Below are 17,123 nucleotides of genomic sequence, written 5' to 3'. Positions count from 1 at the left end.
TGAGGGACGCGGGTGGCGCTGTGGGTTAAACCACAGAGCCTAGGACTTGCCAATCAGAAGGTCGGCGGTTCGAATCCCCACGTTGGGTTGAGCTCCCGTTGCTCGGTCTCTGCTCCTGCCAACCTCGCAGTTCGAAAGCACGTCAAAAGCCCAAGTAGATAAATAGGTACCGCTCTGACAGAAAGGTAAATGGCATTTCCGTGCACTTCTCTGGTTTGCCAGAAGCGGCTTAGTCATGCTGGCCACATGACCCGGAAGCTGTACGCCGGCTCCCTTGGCCAATAAAGCGAGATGAGCGCCACAACCCGAGTCGGTCCTTTTATAGCACTTGGACAGCCTTTATCTATAGTAGGCTTAGTGCAGTTTATTTTTCCTACCTACATCACCCCCTGGTGATTGCTGCTAATGGGACATGCGGTCAGTAGTTAAGGGTTGTGACCCCTCAGAGTTGTGGAACATAAATGTGTACATATTTAACTTCCTTCCATTTTTAAAGGAGGGGATTACTAATACTCCCCCCCCCCCCAAAGAAAATCCTACAGTGCTTTCAATGTCTATACCACTTGAATTCTTGAATTTAATACTGGGTCAAGTCACTCTTAAACCATTCTATTCTTCATTTTGTTTAAATAGCTTAACTTGCTCCATTGGCAGAACACACGGTGAAGGTTGGTGTGGTTTAAAGATTGCCCCTTCCTCCTTGGGTGCCTTCCACCTCAGATGACACCTTTTGGCTCCAACTCACCCTTTGCATGGGTTCTCAACTATGTGTGATAGGTAGGGCGGAATCATGTTTCATCTGCTGGCAAGTCTTTACAGCTTCCTTTGTTTTCTCTGGATTGCTTTTAAAGAAAGAGAAAGAGAGAGAGAGAGAGAGAGAGCGCCTGTGTGTTAAGAGTCCACAGCTCACATGATGTCATGCTGTTATTTTTCATGAACTAATGCCTTCCCTGTTTGGGGAGGAGCTGCTGAGTAATTAAATGATTCATTGGTTTCTGTATTAAGCCACCTTCCTTAAGACTTCATTTTACTGCATGCAGCGAGTGAGTGTAGAATAGCTTTCAGCAGAGCTATTGTAGGCATGTTGCTCCTTTGTTCAAGTCATGCACTGGGAACAGCTATTGCGGCTCAGAAAAGCCAAGGTAGGTTAGAGAAAGGGGGATCCTTTCTTTCCCGTTAAAAAGAAAAAAACAATTGTAGTTAAGTTTTTATTAAAGGTTTACTTATTCAAAGTAGTCAATATGTTGAGAAAGTTAAATGCTAATTTCATTTTCATGTGGCATTTTTAAGACTTGGCTACATACCAGTATATTTTGTTTGGGAGAGTTTCAGCATCTCTGGCTGCTATGGAATTTTTGTGCTCAGTAAATTGATGTACATTTCAGACTCGGGTGGGTACATGAGAACGAAGGTGAATCATCCTGGAAGTTTAGATACAGTCATGATATTAATACCTCATAGTGTTGAATGAACCTTACTTCGGATGCTCACCTATTCAGCCATTTGCACAAGCATACTCCTGTTCTGGGGGATGTGGCTCCCACATTCCAACTGTATTTTTTATTTTTTAAAAAAATTATAGGCTGCTTTTCAAACAAAGTTTCACAAAGTGGTTTACAACAGATTGGGATCTGTGCTGGCCCAGGATCGTATGTGGAAAGGAAGCATGAACACACAGTCACACAATAAGAGACTGAATTTACTTAAAAGGTTTATTTGCTATACATACTATTACTGTGCTTGCTATATGTGCTGGAAATATAGAGCTTTTGGAAGTATCACATTACTCTCTCCATTGTACAGGATAATACATATGACCCAGCACAGTTAACTCCTTTGCTCTTCACTTTATTGAAGCTAGCGTATGGATGCAATTTCTTGACCCTCATCCTTTTAAGTTCTCCAAAAACTGGAGAGGCTTGCTGGTATTCTTCTCACTGATTTAGAGGTTTCACCTGAATATTGAAGAACAATACCTAAAGAAACAAGATAATAATAATAAGTATATTTTTGCTTCATAAATGAAGCAAAGTGCATTTTGAGTGGAGGCTGCATGGTATTAAAGCAGTTTGTAATGTTCACTTTCTTATTCTTTCCCCCAGATTGAGCGATTAGATGTAAGCAGTCTAGCACAAACATCCAGTGCAGTGGCCTCAAGCACAGAGTGCAGCATCAACGCAGATTCCATTGATGGAACGCCAGATCCTCAGCGCACAAAAGTGGCCATCACCCACCTGCAACAAAAAATACTGAAGTTGACTGAGCAGATCAAAATAGAGCAAACAGCTCGGGATGACAATGTGGCAGAATACCTAAAACTGGCCAATAATGCGGACAAGCAACAGAGTGCCCGCATCAAGCAGGTATTTGAGAAGAAGAACCAGAAGTCAGCCCAGACAATCCTCCAGTTGCAGAAGAAGCTAGAGCACTACCATCGGAAGCTGCGAGAGATCGAACAGAATGGTATCCCTCGACAGCCCAAAGATGTATTGAGGGATATGCACCAGGGGCTGAAAGATGTGGGAGCAAAGGTCACCGGCTTCAGCGAAGGAGTGGTAGACAGTGTTAAGGGTGGACTTTCCAGTTTCTCCCAAGCAACCCATTCGGCAGCAGGAGCTGTCGTCTCCAAACCCCGGGAGATTGCCTCACTCATTAGGAACAGGTTTGGGAGTGCAGACAATATTGCTAATCTGAAGGACTCCTTGGAAGAAGGTCAAGAAGATGGGACTGGGGGAAAAACTCTAGGTGTTCATAATTTTCAGTCAAGCCCAAAATATGGCAGCGAGGACGATTGCTCCAGTGCCACATCAGGCTCTGTGGGGGCCAACAGCACCACAGGGATCCCTGTGGGAGCACCAAGCTCCAAAACGAACACTCTGGATATGCAGAGCTCAGGGTTTGATGCAATACTGCATGAGATTCAAGAGATCAGAGAGATGCAAGGACGGCTGGAGGAATCTTTTGAGAACCTTAAGGTTCACTATCAGAGGGATTATTCCTTGATAATGCAGGCTCTGCAGGAAGAAAGATACCGGTGAGAATTTCAGTCTAACTTTTCACTGATACTACTGATGCACTACCTAGATGCATGCATTCATTCACCGCTAACAGTCTCACAGGTATCAGGCAGCACCCGTAATATATATATACATACACAATTGTCCCCTTCTCCATGTGCAGGTTTCTTCTTCCAGACCTTCACCTCTTTCAGCTTGCTACTTTTTACAGCACATGCATTCTGAGTGTCTGTCCCAGTTTTGGAAACCAAAGTAGCCCTGCGCTACAGTTCCCTGCCCATCCCAAAATTCTCATCCTGTTGGATGAAGGATTTTTTGAGCCCAACCTTTTCCGATGATCTACATAGAGGGAGAGGGTGGAAGGCAGATGGTTCTAGGAGCAAGAATGTTCTATGGCTGTGAAAAAAAATTAAAGGCCAAAGCTAGGACTTTACTCTGGAAGCTGTGAGCCAGTGCAGTAGTTGTAATACTGGTCTTGTAGTCACCCAACACTTACCAAAATGCACTTTTCAGGCTTCAGTGCTATGCTTCTCTAAAAGTATGTGATACCTTCAGGGCCACCAAATCTTGGAGAATACTTCACCCTGTCTATTATTATGATACTGGTAGTTGCTGTTCTTTTGTTGCCTCCAAAAAGTTGTACCTTGAGTTACATATTAAAAAAAACAATAAGTCAGATATTTGGACTTGTTGGTCCATGACTCCATATTGAAATTGGGAGGGCCCTAATTATACAATATTACACTGATAGTATTTGTTCAGCCTTTGAGCAAGCATGAGCGGGCCGCGTTTTATTATTGAATAAAATAACTTACTGTATCATTTGGCATATGGGTCTTAGGATATGATATACCTTTAGGCAGCACTAATTGGTTTTGACTGCTTTTTTGCCATTTGCAGACATTGAAGCACAGAGTGTAATCTTTTTGTTCCCTTTGTTGTATTTGTAACTTTGAGGTTATATCTGCTTCATTGGGTTTAAAGATAGTGTTAAAATATCATTATCCTTAAGCAATTAAGCTAGATATGTTTCACTGATTGCAAAATAACAACATTATCCCAAGAGTTCTTCCTCATCACCCTTCTGTATCACATGAAACTAGCTTTTAGACATCCTGGTACACACTCATTAGGCCATTGTTACCTGTTCCCAGAAGTGGCTCATAGGATCTCAAGTCTTTCCTAATCCTGCTACTTAAGGTGATTTTAACTAGTAATGCTACTAATTAAAGCCACAGTTTCCTGCATGCAATCTGTGTTCTCTTCCACTAGCCGTGGCCCTTTCCCAGATCAGTTTTTTTCAGATGTTCCTATGACTAGACTCTTTTTCGCCCTAGGGTGAGGGAACGTATTCATGATTTTTAAACACTCACATTGCATTTGGTTGTTGTAACGTACATCTACACCAAATTTCTTAAACTGGTTTAAGCACCATAGCCCCCAACCTTGAGAATTGTAATTTTCTAATGCTGTAATATCTCCAACCCCTCTCTGCTATTCTTTATGTTTTTATGTGTTAAACTAGTTCAGTTTATAGTTGATATCTGTAGCATTAAGCTACAAGGAGGAAAAAAAGCACACTTGTTGTCAAATATATATTATCTCCTATGTGCCATAAAATGGTAAGAAGGGCCTAGGCTTAGTGGTAGAGCACCTCTTTTACATGCAGAAGCTTCAGCCCCCAGCATCTCGGGATATGACTGGGAGAGACCCCAGTCTGACCCACTGCCAGTCAATACTGAGCTAGATAGTCTGACTCTGTATAAGGCAACTTCCTATGTCAGTCACATGTCTGAGTTCTATGTGTGTGCAGAGCCCCTCTGTCAGGAAGATTCTATAGCTAGACACAGAGTTTTGGCAGATGCCTGGCTGCCATCCTCTGTTTATAAGGAAAAGTTGCTTATATAAATAGTTATGTTTCCTAACAGAAAGGAGGTTAATTGCACTCCTTTACTATAAAGCTAAAATCATGCTGTCTTCCCTCTCCCCTCTTCCCTTCAGTAGTGTGGAAGTTCCCTTTCTGGCAGCTTTTGTAGCTGTTACTGCCATTAAAGCATTGAAGATAAAACAAAGAGCATTGCGTCAAAAGATTTATTCGTTAACTCTCGTTGCCTTTTTTACTGTGTAAGGTTCCTTGCTGAGGGATTAGTAAAATCCACTTTAAGACACCCAAAAGATGGGGCTCTCCCTTGGCCTTGGTGAAGTGATAACTGATGCCAAGAAAGCATATGGTAGTTTGCTGAAGGCCATAGGTAGAACCGGTATGGGAGTTCAAGGCAGGCATTTCTCCATTCTTGTGTTTAAAAATGACCCCAGTATGAAAGTCAAGGGGTTATACCAAAGGGTGCCATTTCCTGTTCAAATTTTTATTTCTCCAATGCAGTGGTAGCCAGTGTGATAACCTTCATAGATGGTTCAACCTCAGTTTCCTGTCCGTTGGTCATGCTAGCTAGGGCTGATGGGAATTAGAGTCCTGTGATTGTTAGGGGACACTGTGTTAGCAATTCCTGCTCTATGTAGTTTGTTTATCATTCCCTGTTTGTCTGCAGCCTGCCTTCTTGCTGATGGCATTGTAGTTGCCTTTGTTCGCTGTGACTTGGTGCTGCTAGAGCTGTCTCATCTTCTGATTCCCCCCTCCCATTCCACCCGGCCAGCATTTTTTGATGACAGCATGATTTCCGCAAGTCACTTCTGCCCTGTGCTGTAGTGTCAGAAGTCATTAGAAGCCTTGGCAGAAGCTGTGCCTCCTGTCCATTGGGCAGTTGATGTGGCCTCATAGTCCAGACTGATTAGCCACTCCTTTTACTTCCCTCTTTGGTAATCCAGTGCTATCTGCATGTTGTTCTTTTTGCAATCGATCCTTTATCAGTGAGACCAAACTCCAAAATAGCCTGTTGCTTAATAGCTTTGAGAATATAGCTGATGTTTACTTGATAAAACAGGACTTTATGTGCTGTCATCAGTTTCTACTGAGTCTCTCTTGTTACAATTTATGCCCGAAGCTTTCTTTACAGAGCGAAAAATGACTTTAGATAGCTTAGATGCACTCCGTTCACTCACAGACTGCCAGTCTTCATGGGATCATCTTGGAAGCTCAATTAGTGTGTTGTGCTGCATTTGTATTTCAGTTTTTACAAGTTTAATCCCTTTGATCTCCATTCTGTTGCTGTTTAATTCTAGTCTACCAAGATAGCCTTGAGACCAGTCATTTAGTGCTTTGCTGGCTTGTGATATGCAGAACTTTGTTTTGGAGACTTCTCTTATAGTCTCAATTTGAAATCATGATGTAAAAAGTGATGCATATTATGTGGAGCTTTAGAACAGTGGGTACTTATGCCAACCACAAAATATACAGGCACATCCTGTACCACAGAGACGATTTTTATTTTGTATACAAAGGTGTGCATTTGCTACGTCAAAACAGAAGATGTCTAGCTCCGTCAGTAAGAGCATGAGACTCTTAATCTCCGGGTCATGGATTCGAGCCCCAAGTTAGGCAAAATGATTCCTGTTTTACAGGGGGTTGGACTAGATGACCCTCATGGTCCCTTCCAACTCCACATTCTACGATTCAAGTGAAATGCTGGGTTTGAGACCTCTTACTGCAAGATCAAAACAATCAGCTTTTAAAAATTGTTATGGCATATTCCAATCAATTTACGTCTTGGGTGTCCTATTCCCATAGCAGTGCTGTGACATCTAAAGGGAACATTGGATGTCTCATCGTTAAAGAGAAAATTGAGCACCCCTTCAGAGGCAGCTAGTCTTCTTTGCACTGCAGCAAATTAAAATCGCCCCCAACTGTTAGATTGTGGGCAAATATCTACGTATGGTGCGGAACCGAGGCAGTAAGCACCCAGAGTCCTGCAAAAATGTCAGTTAAAATTCAGAATGTTAAGGGAGTTGCAGCACATGCATTACCTACTCAGCAGTAAGCCCCACTGAGCTCAAAGGAACTTAAATGTGTGTGGGATTGCAGCTCTGAATAACATCACAGTGCTCAGCCCAGTTCAACCTTCAGTTCATTTAATGAATTGATATTGCCCTTCAACGGGTATATCCAAGGCAGAAAAAACAAATACGTTATAAAACAATCAATACAAGAGAAGGATTAAAGTAGCTCATCAAATTCAAAGCATGGGAAAATAAAATGGGCTGTACCTGGCAACAAAAAGACATTAATGCAGCCCCCAGGCAAGCGTCTTGGGAAGAAAATTCCCTGAGTGAGGCACCACAAATAAAGGAATGTTTTGATAGCATGGTAACATGCTACATATTTGGTATTATTCTTTGCCCTCTGATACAGGGCCTTGGAGAGAGCCAAAAATTGAATGAATTTTTTTTTAAAAGATGTTATATTGGCATTTATAACTGATCCCATTGGTACTCAGACTGCAGTGTTTCCAAAAACACAATAATCTCACAATATAGGACACAATAAACCCAAAATATCACTATATATTAGTAGGCTTCAGTGCCTGCATGCCCTGAGGGTGCTGTAGGGTCATTGAGGGTTTCTACTCAAGGTAGAGGCTTGCTGCCTTTACAGAAAAATACTGACAGGTTGGACTAACCCCTGACTTTTCTGCAAATACCTCCCCAAACCTCCCTAATGAAGATTGTACATGTGTCCATTCCTCTGCTGTTGAAGAATATCACTGGTAGGAGAAGGTAACAACGTGGTTTAATTGGCAAAAGGCAGGCAAGCATGGCTAGTTTCTGTCCAGTGAACAGAAGACATTTCTGGGCAGGAAAAGGGTAAGGAGGCTCTGCCACATCCAGAGATTACAAGGTTCTCTTACACACTATGGTGGGAAGATGGACTCTGTGCCAAATTTTGTTTTTTAGTGTCAGTTTGTCTGAGCCAGATTTTCCTTCTATCCTTTATACTCACTCGCTCTGTGAAAGCACCTGTGATGCAGAGATGTTGAGCAAAATCATCCTTCCTTTGTCATGAAGCTATCACTCATAGGTGGGAGGAAATACTTGGCTTGGAAAGAGTGTTTTCTTTGATAGGCTTCCCCCAAGCCAAATTCTGCCCCTGGACCCTCTGAATGTTTCAAGGATGTTGAGCAGAATCAACTTTTCTCCACTGCCAAGGCAATGTGGCAAAGTGTTCCCTTGTGAGCCAGTGGTTTGCATATGTTCTCCAGTGAAAACTGCATATAAACCTACTCAACCTTTTGGGATCCACTTGTCAACTAATGCTACCTTTTAAGTACTAACTATTCCCTCCCCCAACCCCCTTTATAATTGCAAATATAAGAATATCACACCAGTTGCTAACTCTGGACATGTATTTTCCCCTCCATTTTAGTATACATACCTAGGCAGCTTATACAGTGGTACCTCGGGTTACATACATTTCAGGTTACAGACTCCGCTAACCCAGAAATATTACCTCGGGTTAAGAACTTCACTTCAGGATGAGAACAGAAATTGTGCAGTGGCGGCAGCAGGAGGCCCTGTAGCTAAAGTGGTGCTTCAGGTTAAGAACAGTTTCAGGTTAAGAACGGACCTCCAGAACGAATTAAGTACTTAACCTGAGGTACCACTGTATTTGCATAGAGGGGAGGCAGCAAGTGATGCTGTCTCTTAAAGGGGCTGCATAACAGTAACAGTGTGCTGTCATGAAAAGGAAACCAGCCCTAGAAATAAGAAAAGGCCCTTGTCATGTGAACATGTTTGGACACCTCTGTTGCATTCCTACAATTTGAGATGCCCTTATTTGAGTTCATTATACTGGGTGCCTTTAAATTTATGCTTAGAAGGCTATAGAAAGCCCACTGATATGTGCTGTAACATTGGTGTGAAGTGATTCCTGGCCCAGAAACCATCCATAATGTTTTGTACTAGCTGCTGCAGCAGCTTCAAAACAGTCACAAAGGGCAGACTTCTCTAGAATCTGATTAGAGTTTAAGAATGTGAAATAGCCCTGTCAGAGCAAGAATACAGTTGATGAGGCAACCCAGGGTTCCTTTTGAACATATATTATTATAGTTGTGCAAGGTTACCTAGCTATGTTTTTCCCACGTGTCATTATGCTCACGTGCGGCATGTGAACAGCAGTAAATTTAAATCCTGATGTGAAACTACACAAAGAAAACCAAAACCCTTGAATTCTAGGAGACACTTTCCTATATTTAATTTGTTTTGAAATTTAAACCTTGCTTTTCTTTGTAAATTTAAAGCTGCATTTTAAGAAGTCCATAAAACATGCAGAATCTACAGGACTTTCAAATGAGGTAGATTTAGCTGCTTACCAGTGAAAATCTCAGTTTTACTGTCTTAGAGCACTTTAAGACCTACACGGGTGTGGGAATATGTATTGAGTTTCCTGCCATCACATTGAATCCACCAGTCTTTGGCAATATGGCGCCCTGAGTGAGGCCAAAATTTTGCATCCCCTCAGCTCAGTGCCCTGTTTGGGGGAACCAGCCACACCACCCTAAATCCAGCACTGCCACCAACTCTGGTTTTCAAAATGGTTGGTCATCTCTTTGAGCCTGTGTTTGCAAAGAAATGCAAAGTAGATACAGTGGTGCCTCGCAAGACAAAATTAATTCGTTGTGCGAGTTTTTTCGTTGAGCGAGTTTTTTCGTCTTGCGAAGCACCACTGCAGTTAAACACTAACAACGGCGGGGAGGGGCAGGGAGAAGCAGGACAGCTGCCGCAGCCGGTACCTCGGACTCACCCACGCGTTGTGGCCACCGTGCGACGCGGCTGCTGGAGGGCGGCGGGGCTCAGGAGCGCGACTCTGGCTGCAACGCTGGCTGCTGGCGGCAACGGCTCTCTGAGAGGAGCGTGCGAGGGCGGTGGGCAGCGGCGCGAGGCAGCCGGAAGGTTGGCCGTCAGGCGGAAAGTTGGAGGGAGCCGGAGGAGTCGTCAGCCGGAAGGTGGGAGGGAGCCGGAGGAGCGGGGAAGCGAGCGAGCGTGCGTGCAGTGACCGTCGCCATGACAGAAAAACCCTTTCGTCCAGCAAGTTTTTCGTCTTCCGAGGCATTCGTCTTGCGGGGTACCACTGTACTTTTAAAATATGTTTGACGGCGATATTTCTCTCTTCTAGATGTGAACGGCTAGAAGAGCAGCTGAATGACCTGACTGAGCTCCACCAGAACGAGATCCTTAATTTAAAGCAGGAATTGGCCAGCATGGAGGAAAAAATAGCTTATCAGTCTTATGAGCGAGCCAGAGACATCCAGGTTGGTGAAAGTGACAAGCAAATTGAAAATGGTCAAGTGATTATATCAGTTTCCACTTTAATTTCCATTAATAGTGGAATCAGATTTTGTGCCCTGTATTCTGAATTACATTTATCTCATTGTTTTTACTGCAGGAGTCTTTGTTAACAGGAGCCCGTTAACCATCTACAGTACTCTTAACAAATTTCTGGTAAAAATGAGTTTCCCAGCCATCATATAATAAGACTTTCTCCTCCTCAAAAGTTCAAATGAGAGTTTGCCTCCATATTTGAGGGAAGCTATAACAAAGCTTTTCCATGTGTGTTTGGGCCAAAATGCTGCACTGTGAAGCATAAGATTTTTTAATAGTATTTTCCCTAGTTAGCTGATGGCAGGATGTGTTTGTCACTAATTTGAATCCTATCTGCACAAATGTTGAATTAAAAACAGTAGCTGGCTTTGTATATCCTCTCAGGCCTTTCAGGAAGCAACCTATTCCATTTTTCTTTCCCAAATAAGGATGTGTTTTTGATGGGGAAGGTTTTGGTCTGGGTATGTCAAGTATTTGAAATTCAGAAGTCTGAAAAGAGTTGCAGCTGCAAAATAAACACCAAGAACAAGTACCCAAGCCCTTGCCCGACCACAGTGAAATACATTCTTACTTGTTTCACATTCACCCAAGTCATAAAGCCAAAGTAATCCCTTACAGGGTTGTTGTTATTATTCAAGCTTGGGGAAACAGTGTTCAAAATTCTGCCACATAAACTGCCCAGGTGTGTAGGTTTAGGGTGTTGATTTTAAATTAGAGAAGTGCATTCAAACCCTTCTGGTTCAATGGTAATTATAATAGTAATAAAATTGGTAATAATAATCATCATAATAAACAATTTTCACCAGCTGTACTGTTGCTACTTCAGCATAAATTAAACATCAGTGTCTGGAGCACTTATATTATAAGCTGCCACCATTGTTGGTGAGGGGTATGAGACACAAGTATTCATGCTGGGATGTGTGGGGTGGTGTTCAGGCAGGTAGCTGAAATTGAGCTGGGAACTAGCATTAGTCTATCTTTCCTGAAGAGCTATGTCTCTTCATTCAATCCCAAAGTTGCACTGTTTATAACAGTGGCCTGTGATATGAAAGCATGAAATGGAAAACAGGTAGGATTCACTGTCATCTACTGTTACTGAGGTTGAATCTCTCATGCCACCAAGGCTTGTGAAAGTACTGTTGTAAATGCAATAAGCAACTTGCATTGTGGTTGGATCTGCTTGTTTGCATTGCGAATTGCCTGTATGCACTATGCAGCACGAAGGGAATTTTTGCTACAGGACATGAATCCAGCAAGTGTTACTCATATCCTGTGCAGTGTGAGTAAGGCTGCAGGAATGCCTGAGGTATTGAACTCCCAAACTTTATTTAGACTCAGGATATGCAAAACCAGTTCTTCATCCGTGTCCTTGGCACCTGATCCCACTGTCAGCAGACTGGCGTGATTCCAACCAAATGTGTCCAGGAACCCACTGCAGTTTTTGACCCATTTGAGTAGGAAGCAATACAGAACAAGGCCAGCCTCTCTCCCTTCCCCATTTTTGGATGAAACCAACATGTATATGCATGAGATAAGGTGTTGTGCAGTTACTGATCCATTCTCTTACTCTCAACAGGAGGCACTGGAGGCATGTCAAACCAGAATCTCAAAGATGGAACTGCAGCAGCAACAGCAGCAAGTTGTCCAGTTGGAAGGTCTTGAAAATGCCACTGCCAGAAACCTCCTGGGCAAACTAATTAACATCCTCTTGGCTGTCATGGCCGTTCTGTTGGTCTTTGTCTCCACCGTGGCCAACTGTGTTGTCCCCCTCATGAAAACTCGCAGCAGGACGTTCAGCACTTTATTTATAGTGGTCTTCGTTGCCTTTTTGTGGAAGCACTGGGACGCCATCACTGGCTACTTGGAACGGTTCTTTTCTCCCCCTAGATGATGTCGAGAAGAGCTGGCTGTTGCCCTACCCACTCCGGTTTGCTCTGGCAAGTGAGCATGGCAAAGCTTAATCAGCCACTCCTTCCTCTGCTGAAGTTTTAAAGTGTCAGAGTGTGAATTTGTTTACAGTTAAAATAACATTTTCTCTCTATGAGACACATTGGCAATAGTATTTTTTAGATTTTATTCAAGAGCTCTTTTTGGCAAAAAAAAATCCTGGATACTTTTTATGTAGCATGGTTCTCTTTGGATGGAAATCTTTAAGTTTCCTTAAATGTACAAAAATAAAACACCAATTTGGAGCACACCAATGGGCAATTTAAATTAAACTACTGTACTAAACCTGTTGGGGGAGAGGAGAAGACAGTTACATAAAGCGTAATAAAGATTAATCTAGTGCACAGTGACACCGTGACGATCCCATAATGCTACTGTGAAACCTGACCACATTCCACGTCCGAATGTATAGCTTCAGGGTGGCTTTCTCTAATGGAAGACCAGAGCAATGCATGGAAGTCCCTGGATCCGTTGCTGGGTTGGCCTCTTCCGCTAGCCACCCTCTTTCTGCAAGGCCTATTAAACTTTTTGGCTAGCTATATGAAGTGGACAAGTTATGCCAGACATAGTTACTGCACAGTTATACTACAGTATTTTGAAGTAGCCCTTTAAATACTTTAAGCAAATGCCCTTGGTCGCACTTTTACGGTTTTTTAATATATGTATAGTCACAGATTTAAAAATCCGAATGGCATACTTGAAGAGTGTAATACTCAAACTCTCAGTGCTTCCTTATTGTTTCTAATAGGATTTTTTATTATTCTTATTGGGGGTTGTTTTTGAACTTAGTGGTGGGCAGGGTCATCATCTCTCTCTCTTTTTGTTTTCCTTTAAAATAAAGAAGTGATGTTCTGAAATGAAGTAATGTGTGAATAAGTGTGAGCTGTCTTATCCTGAAACAGTTTTGGAGAAGACAGAAAACAGCTTCGAGTGCATCTTGAGTGCAGACCTATTCAGGTGTGATTTGTATTCTCCCTAACTTGCCGATGCAGCATCACAAAGAGAGCGCTCTCTCCTCCTCTTAGTCTTCGCATAGTGTCTTTTTCTTTTAAAGGTGTGGTGGGCAGGTCTGTTACATATAGAGAACTGAATACTTTCCAGAGAGTAAAGAAATCCTTGTCTGACGTAAGGAGAGAAGAAAACTAACTTTTGAAACAGCCAAGTGAGTGAGCTGAAGTTCTGCTCCGAAAATAAAATTGGTACTTGGAAGTCGTAATCTCACGGATAGTCCATAGGTTTTATATTTTCAGTTTCGATTCTTGCATACCAAAGCTAGGCTTGTGGCTGAATAGCCAGTCAACTTCAGGTCTGTTCTGAAAGTTGCCCTGTATCTTTAAGGGAAGGGTAAACACTTAAGGAAACATCAGATCAAAAGGCCAACCCCTTAGATATTCCCAGATTTAATTTACTGTTCAAATAAACCCCTGATAATGGAAACCAAAGTTATCCTGTTAGCAAGCTGGCAGTGTTCACTGTTGGTGGGGTTTTTTGTGTGTTTAGAGCCCTTCTGTGCATCTTGTTCTCATATAGTATGTGATGGAGAGAGTCTCCTTCCCGCCATAAGTAATAATATATTGTACAGCTTTACTGACTGATGGTTGTACATTACCAAGAAATGGGGGGAAGTGTAACTGCCAATGGCTTGTGCTGGTTCATTCTCCACCCACATTTATATTGACTGTCAAGATGATGCCCCGGGGGGGGGGGGGGGAGAGAGAGAGAGAGAATGTTGTCCTGGGCAAGACATGCAGTTAGGGGAGAAGTGTCATAAGAAATGACCGCTTGTTTCTCTGCTTTCCTTTTTGGAAACATATGAACTGGTCCTGGGACTGGAACAAGACTGTGACATGTTTCTTTCAGGAGCCTTTTTCTTTTTTACACTGGCCAATAGGGTTTATATCTCTGGAATTCAGATTCGTTCTTAATTCTGGCTCACTGTACTTACTCATTGTGAAACAAGTTCGTTGTTTTTTAAAAGTCTGTTTTACATTGTTGGAATTCAATAATTTATTATAACGTACCCTTGGTCAGTATTGCATCTTAAGAAATTAACAATGCCCAAGTGACCTAAAATAATGTGGAATAGGAAGTCCAGGAACTCTTGCTGTTAGGGTTTTATCCTCTAGAACTGCGTAACCATTTCCCTTGCTTTCCTGAATGGGACTTGATTTCTGGTCGCTATCTTCCAGCAGCGAGAAACCTTCCCTCTGCCCTAGTCATGGTTCAAGAGATTCAGCATATCACTTTTCAGATTCACGGCTCTTTATATACTCAGGTTCCTCAATCTAATAACATTACGCCTCATTGTCACTGAGCAAATATCTGCTTGTCCTTCTAAGGAATTGCCAGTTTCAACAGACTCAAGCCAAAAAATAAAGAAATAAACATTCCTGTTTCCCTAGACTTGCAGATACAGAATCAATTTGTTAGTATTCCCATTCCCATTTATCCTGATTTGCCATGACCAGAATCTCTCTTAAGTTTATGCCCACTTTACCTGATATAGCATCCGACTCTCCACCCTTTCTCAATTTTCACCGTATTTCATAAAAAAAATACTAAAGGAAGCAACAAGGGCAGGCTTTGGTCTGCATTCTGAAGTGCTTGAAATGAGCCTCTTCCAGGAACTCGTATCCTGGCATCTCCTTCAGATTTTTGATGGTACTCTGAATTCACTGTAGATTTGTTTAGCCCAGGATACAAACCAATACAAAGTGGATGATGAATGAGCACTTTGTTACTCATTACTCATTAAAGTCTAAAAGGAGGGGGTGGCGCTTAATTCCATCCCCTGTAAAAATGCATTTATGGTTTCTGAATTCTGAGTGTACCATAAACAAGCTGTCCTGTTTACCAGAAGGAAAATGATTGATAGAACCCCTGATCTCCAGGACCGTTCTGTGAAGGTCTTTTGGCTTACAGTTACAAGTGATTCTCAATACCATCATATTTCTGAAAGATTGCCAAAAGTGCTTTGTGTTGTTGAATCCTATCTGTCAACTCTCCTAACCTGACTCCTGTCTTGTCATTTTGCCATTTGTATTTTTATTTTATTTTATTTTGGTTAGCAGATCATACATTTTCTCCCTACTGTTGGTCTGAAGGGCTGTGGCTGCATCAAATTGTTTAAGAGATGTTAATTATTTCAGAAATGTGAACTAGCTTTAAAACTCCCATCCCATTTGCAAGTGCTGTGTTCTTTTTCTTGAAGGTGAAGCATTCCTGGATGACTTGTTTAAAGGCAGTGTCTGCCAGTGAATGAGTGTGTGTGTGTGTGTGTGTAACATTACTCTTACTATTGCTCTTTTTACTGCAGTGGACCTCCTTGAGTTATGGAATTATTTTTCCATATAATTTCTTATTTGGAGAGGGTGAAGTGTTTAATATATTAATCACATATCAGCTGATCACAAAAAGGAATAAATGTAGCAGACTGCCTTGAAGGAAAGATAAGTGGTATTTTAACATGCTTACCATGCTTCATGAAACATTTTTGGTCCTACTCAAGAGTAGATCACTGAAATTCATGGGCATAAATTAACCATGCCTGTAAATTTCTGTGGCTCTGCTCTGATTACAACATGGTTGGAAAGAACCCTATTTGCCTTTTTTTTTTTTTTTTTTTACTAAAGTGAAAAGTTAACCATGTTTTGATTTTCTTTCATACCTCCCACCGTTGCATATGATGCCTCATATGTTCTGAGTGTATCCTCAAGTGATAACATTGTGTTCACAGTGATTACTTTATTAGCTTATTCCAACTTTGTGGACACCTAAAATCCTGATGTCGTTGAGGAGGTCTGTAGGTTCGTGCATTGGCCAGCTGGGTCATGATCTTTCTTCTACATGGGGTGGGGGTAGGACTTGTAAGAAATGAAAGCTGCAAGCAGTAGAAACCAAGAAGCCAGCTCCTGATGGACGGAGGGAGGGAGGCGGGTGCTTTGCCCTCATTGGATTGCTTGCCAGTTTCTCAGAGAATTCTGAATGTGGCTAAAAGAGGTCTGTGTGTCTGTATTGTGTATGCCAGGTGGTACCGTGCATCAGTAGGCAACTGACATAGCTGTAAGTGTGGTTTTTTAAGAAGTATAAAACTAAAAACTCACTTGCACAGGAGGAAGAGTTACAGAAATGACACTTGTGAACGTAACACTGTAGTTTATAGGTATTTTAAGCTGCTAATTGTTGAGAGGGATTGACATTTGTCTTGTCTGATCGTCACAGGCATGTCTGTGGCTTACACTGTATATAAAATTAAATAAAGACCTCAGATATTAAGTGCTGTGTGACTTCCGTGTTGTCTAGGGAGGGGTTGGGCAGGGAACCAACGCAATGGTATGACGATATTCGAGCTATCAACCACTGTTTTGGTCCTGTGAGGGAAAGGAATATCCAACCCGGAAATGGGGGAGGGAGCCGAAGTAGCATGGCGAAAAGTTGATTTTTGTCAAAGTTTGTGTGGCCTGTTCCTTTGGCCATGTGCTTACGTTATCAAGTCCTTTGACCGCATAACAGGCTCCTGTCTAGCGAGTCAAAATTGGTCCATCTAGTTCAGTACTGTCTACTCCGACTGACAGAGGCTCTCCAAAGTCTTAAGCAGTGGTCTTTTTCCCAGCCCAGCTGCCTAAAAACCTGTCAATGGAGATGCCCGAAATTCGAGCTGAGACCTACTGTATACAAAACAATGTGTTCTGTGCTGCCCCAGCAGCGGGATTCAAACTTTCCACCTCGCAGGAACCCTAACCACACCCATCTGTCTCCCAATAAACTTCTTCACATCATATGCCAAGTGCTTTTTTTTTTAAGTTACATGCTCCAGTCACATGAAGCCTTGTTGACGGCCATCTGCTGTGCTATGTGCATACCCAAAATTCCTGTGGCCACACAAAT

The 17,123-nt window shown here is 42.3% G+C and overlaps 1 protein-coding gene across 6 annotated transcripts in view; it reads left to right on the top strand.

Annotated features, from left to right (window-relative positions):
• The window catches only part of TMCC1 (transmembrane and coiled-coil domain family 1), a 107,246-nt gene extending 90,735 nt beyond the window's left edge, over window positions 1-16,511 (top strand). For 5 of the 6 annotated variants that reach the window (XM_083429044.1, XM_083429043.1, XM_083429047.1 and 2 more), the window contains 3 exons: window positions 2,103-3,034; window positions 10,084-10,219; window positions 11,866-16,511. In XM_083429044.1, coding sequence (XP_083285170.1) covers window positions 2,103-3,034; window positions 10,084-10,219; window positions 11,866-12,180 — 1,383 coding nt within the window. In that variant the 3' untranslated portion in view covers window positions 12,181-16,511. Of the gene's footprint in view, window positions 1-1,020; window positions 1,143-2,102; window positions 3,035-10,083; window positions 10,220-11,865 lie in introns of those variants that run through there. The other variant, XM_083429045.1, reaches the window with a different exon arrangement.
• Window positions 16,512-17,123: the final 612 nt, after the last annotated feature.

The sequence above is a fragment of the Podarcis tiliguerta genome (genome assembly GCF_965153285.1).
Source record: "Podarcis tiliguerta genome assembly, chromosome: 2".
Lineage (NCBI taxonomy): Eukaryota > Metazoa > Chordata > Lepidosauria > Squamata > Lacertidae > Podarcis > Podarcis tiliguerta.
Note: the sequence above shows the minus strand (reverse complement) of the source record. Positions and strands in the feature narration are given on the sequence as shown.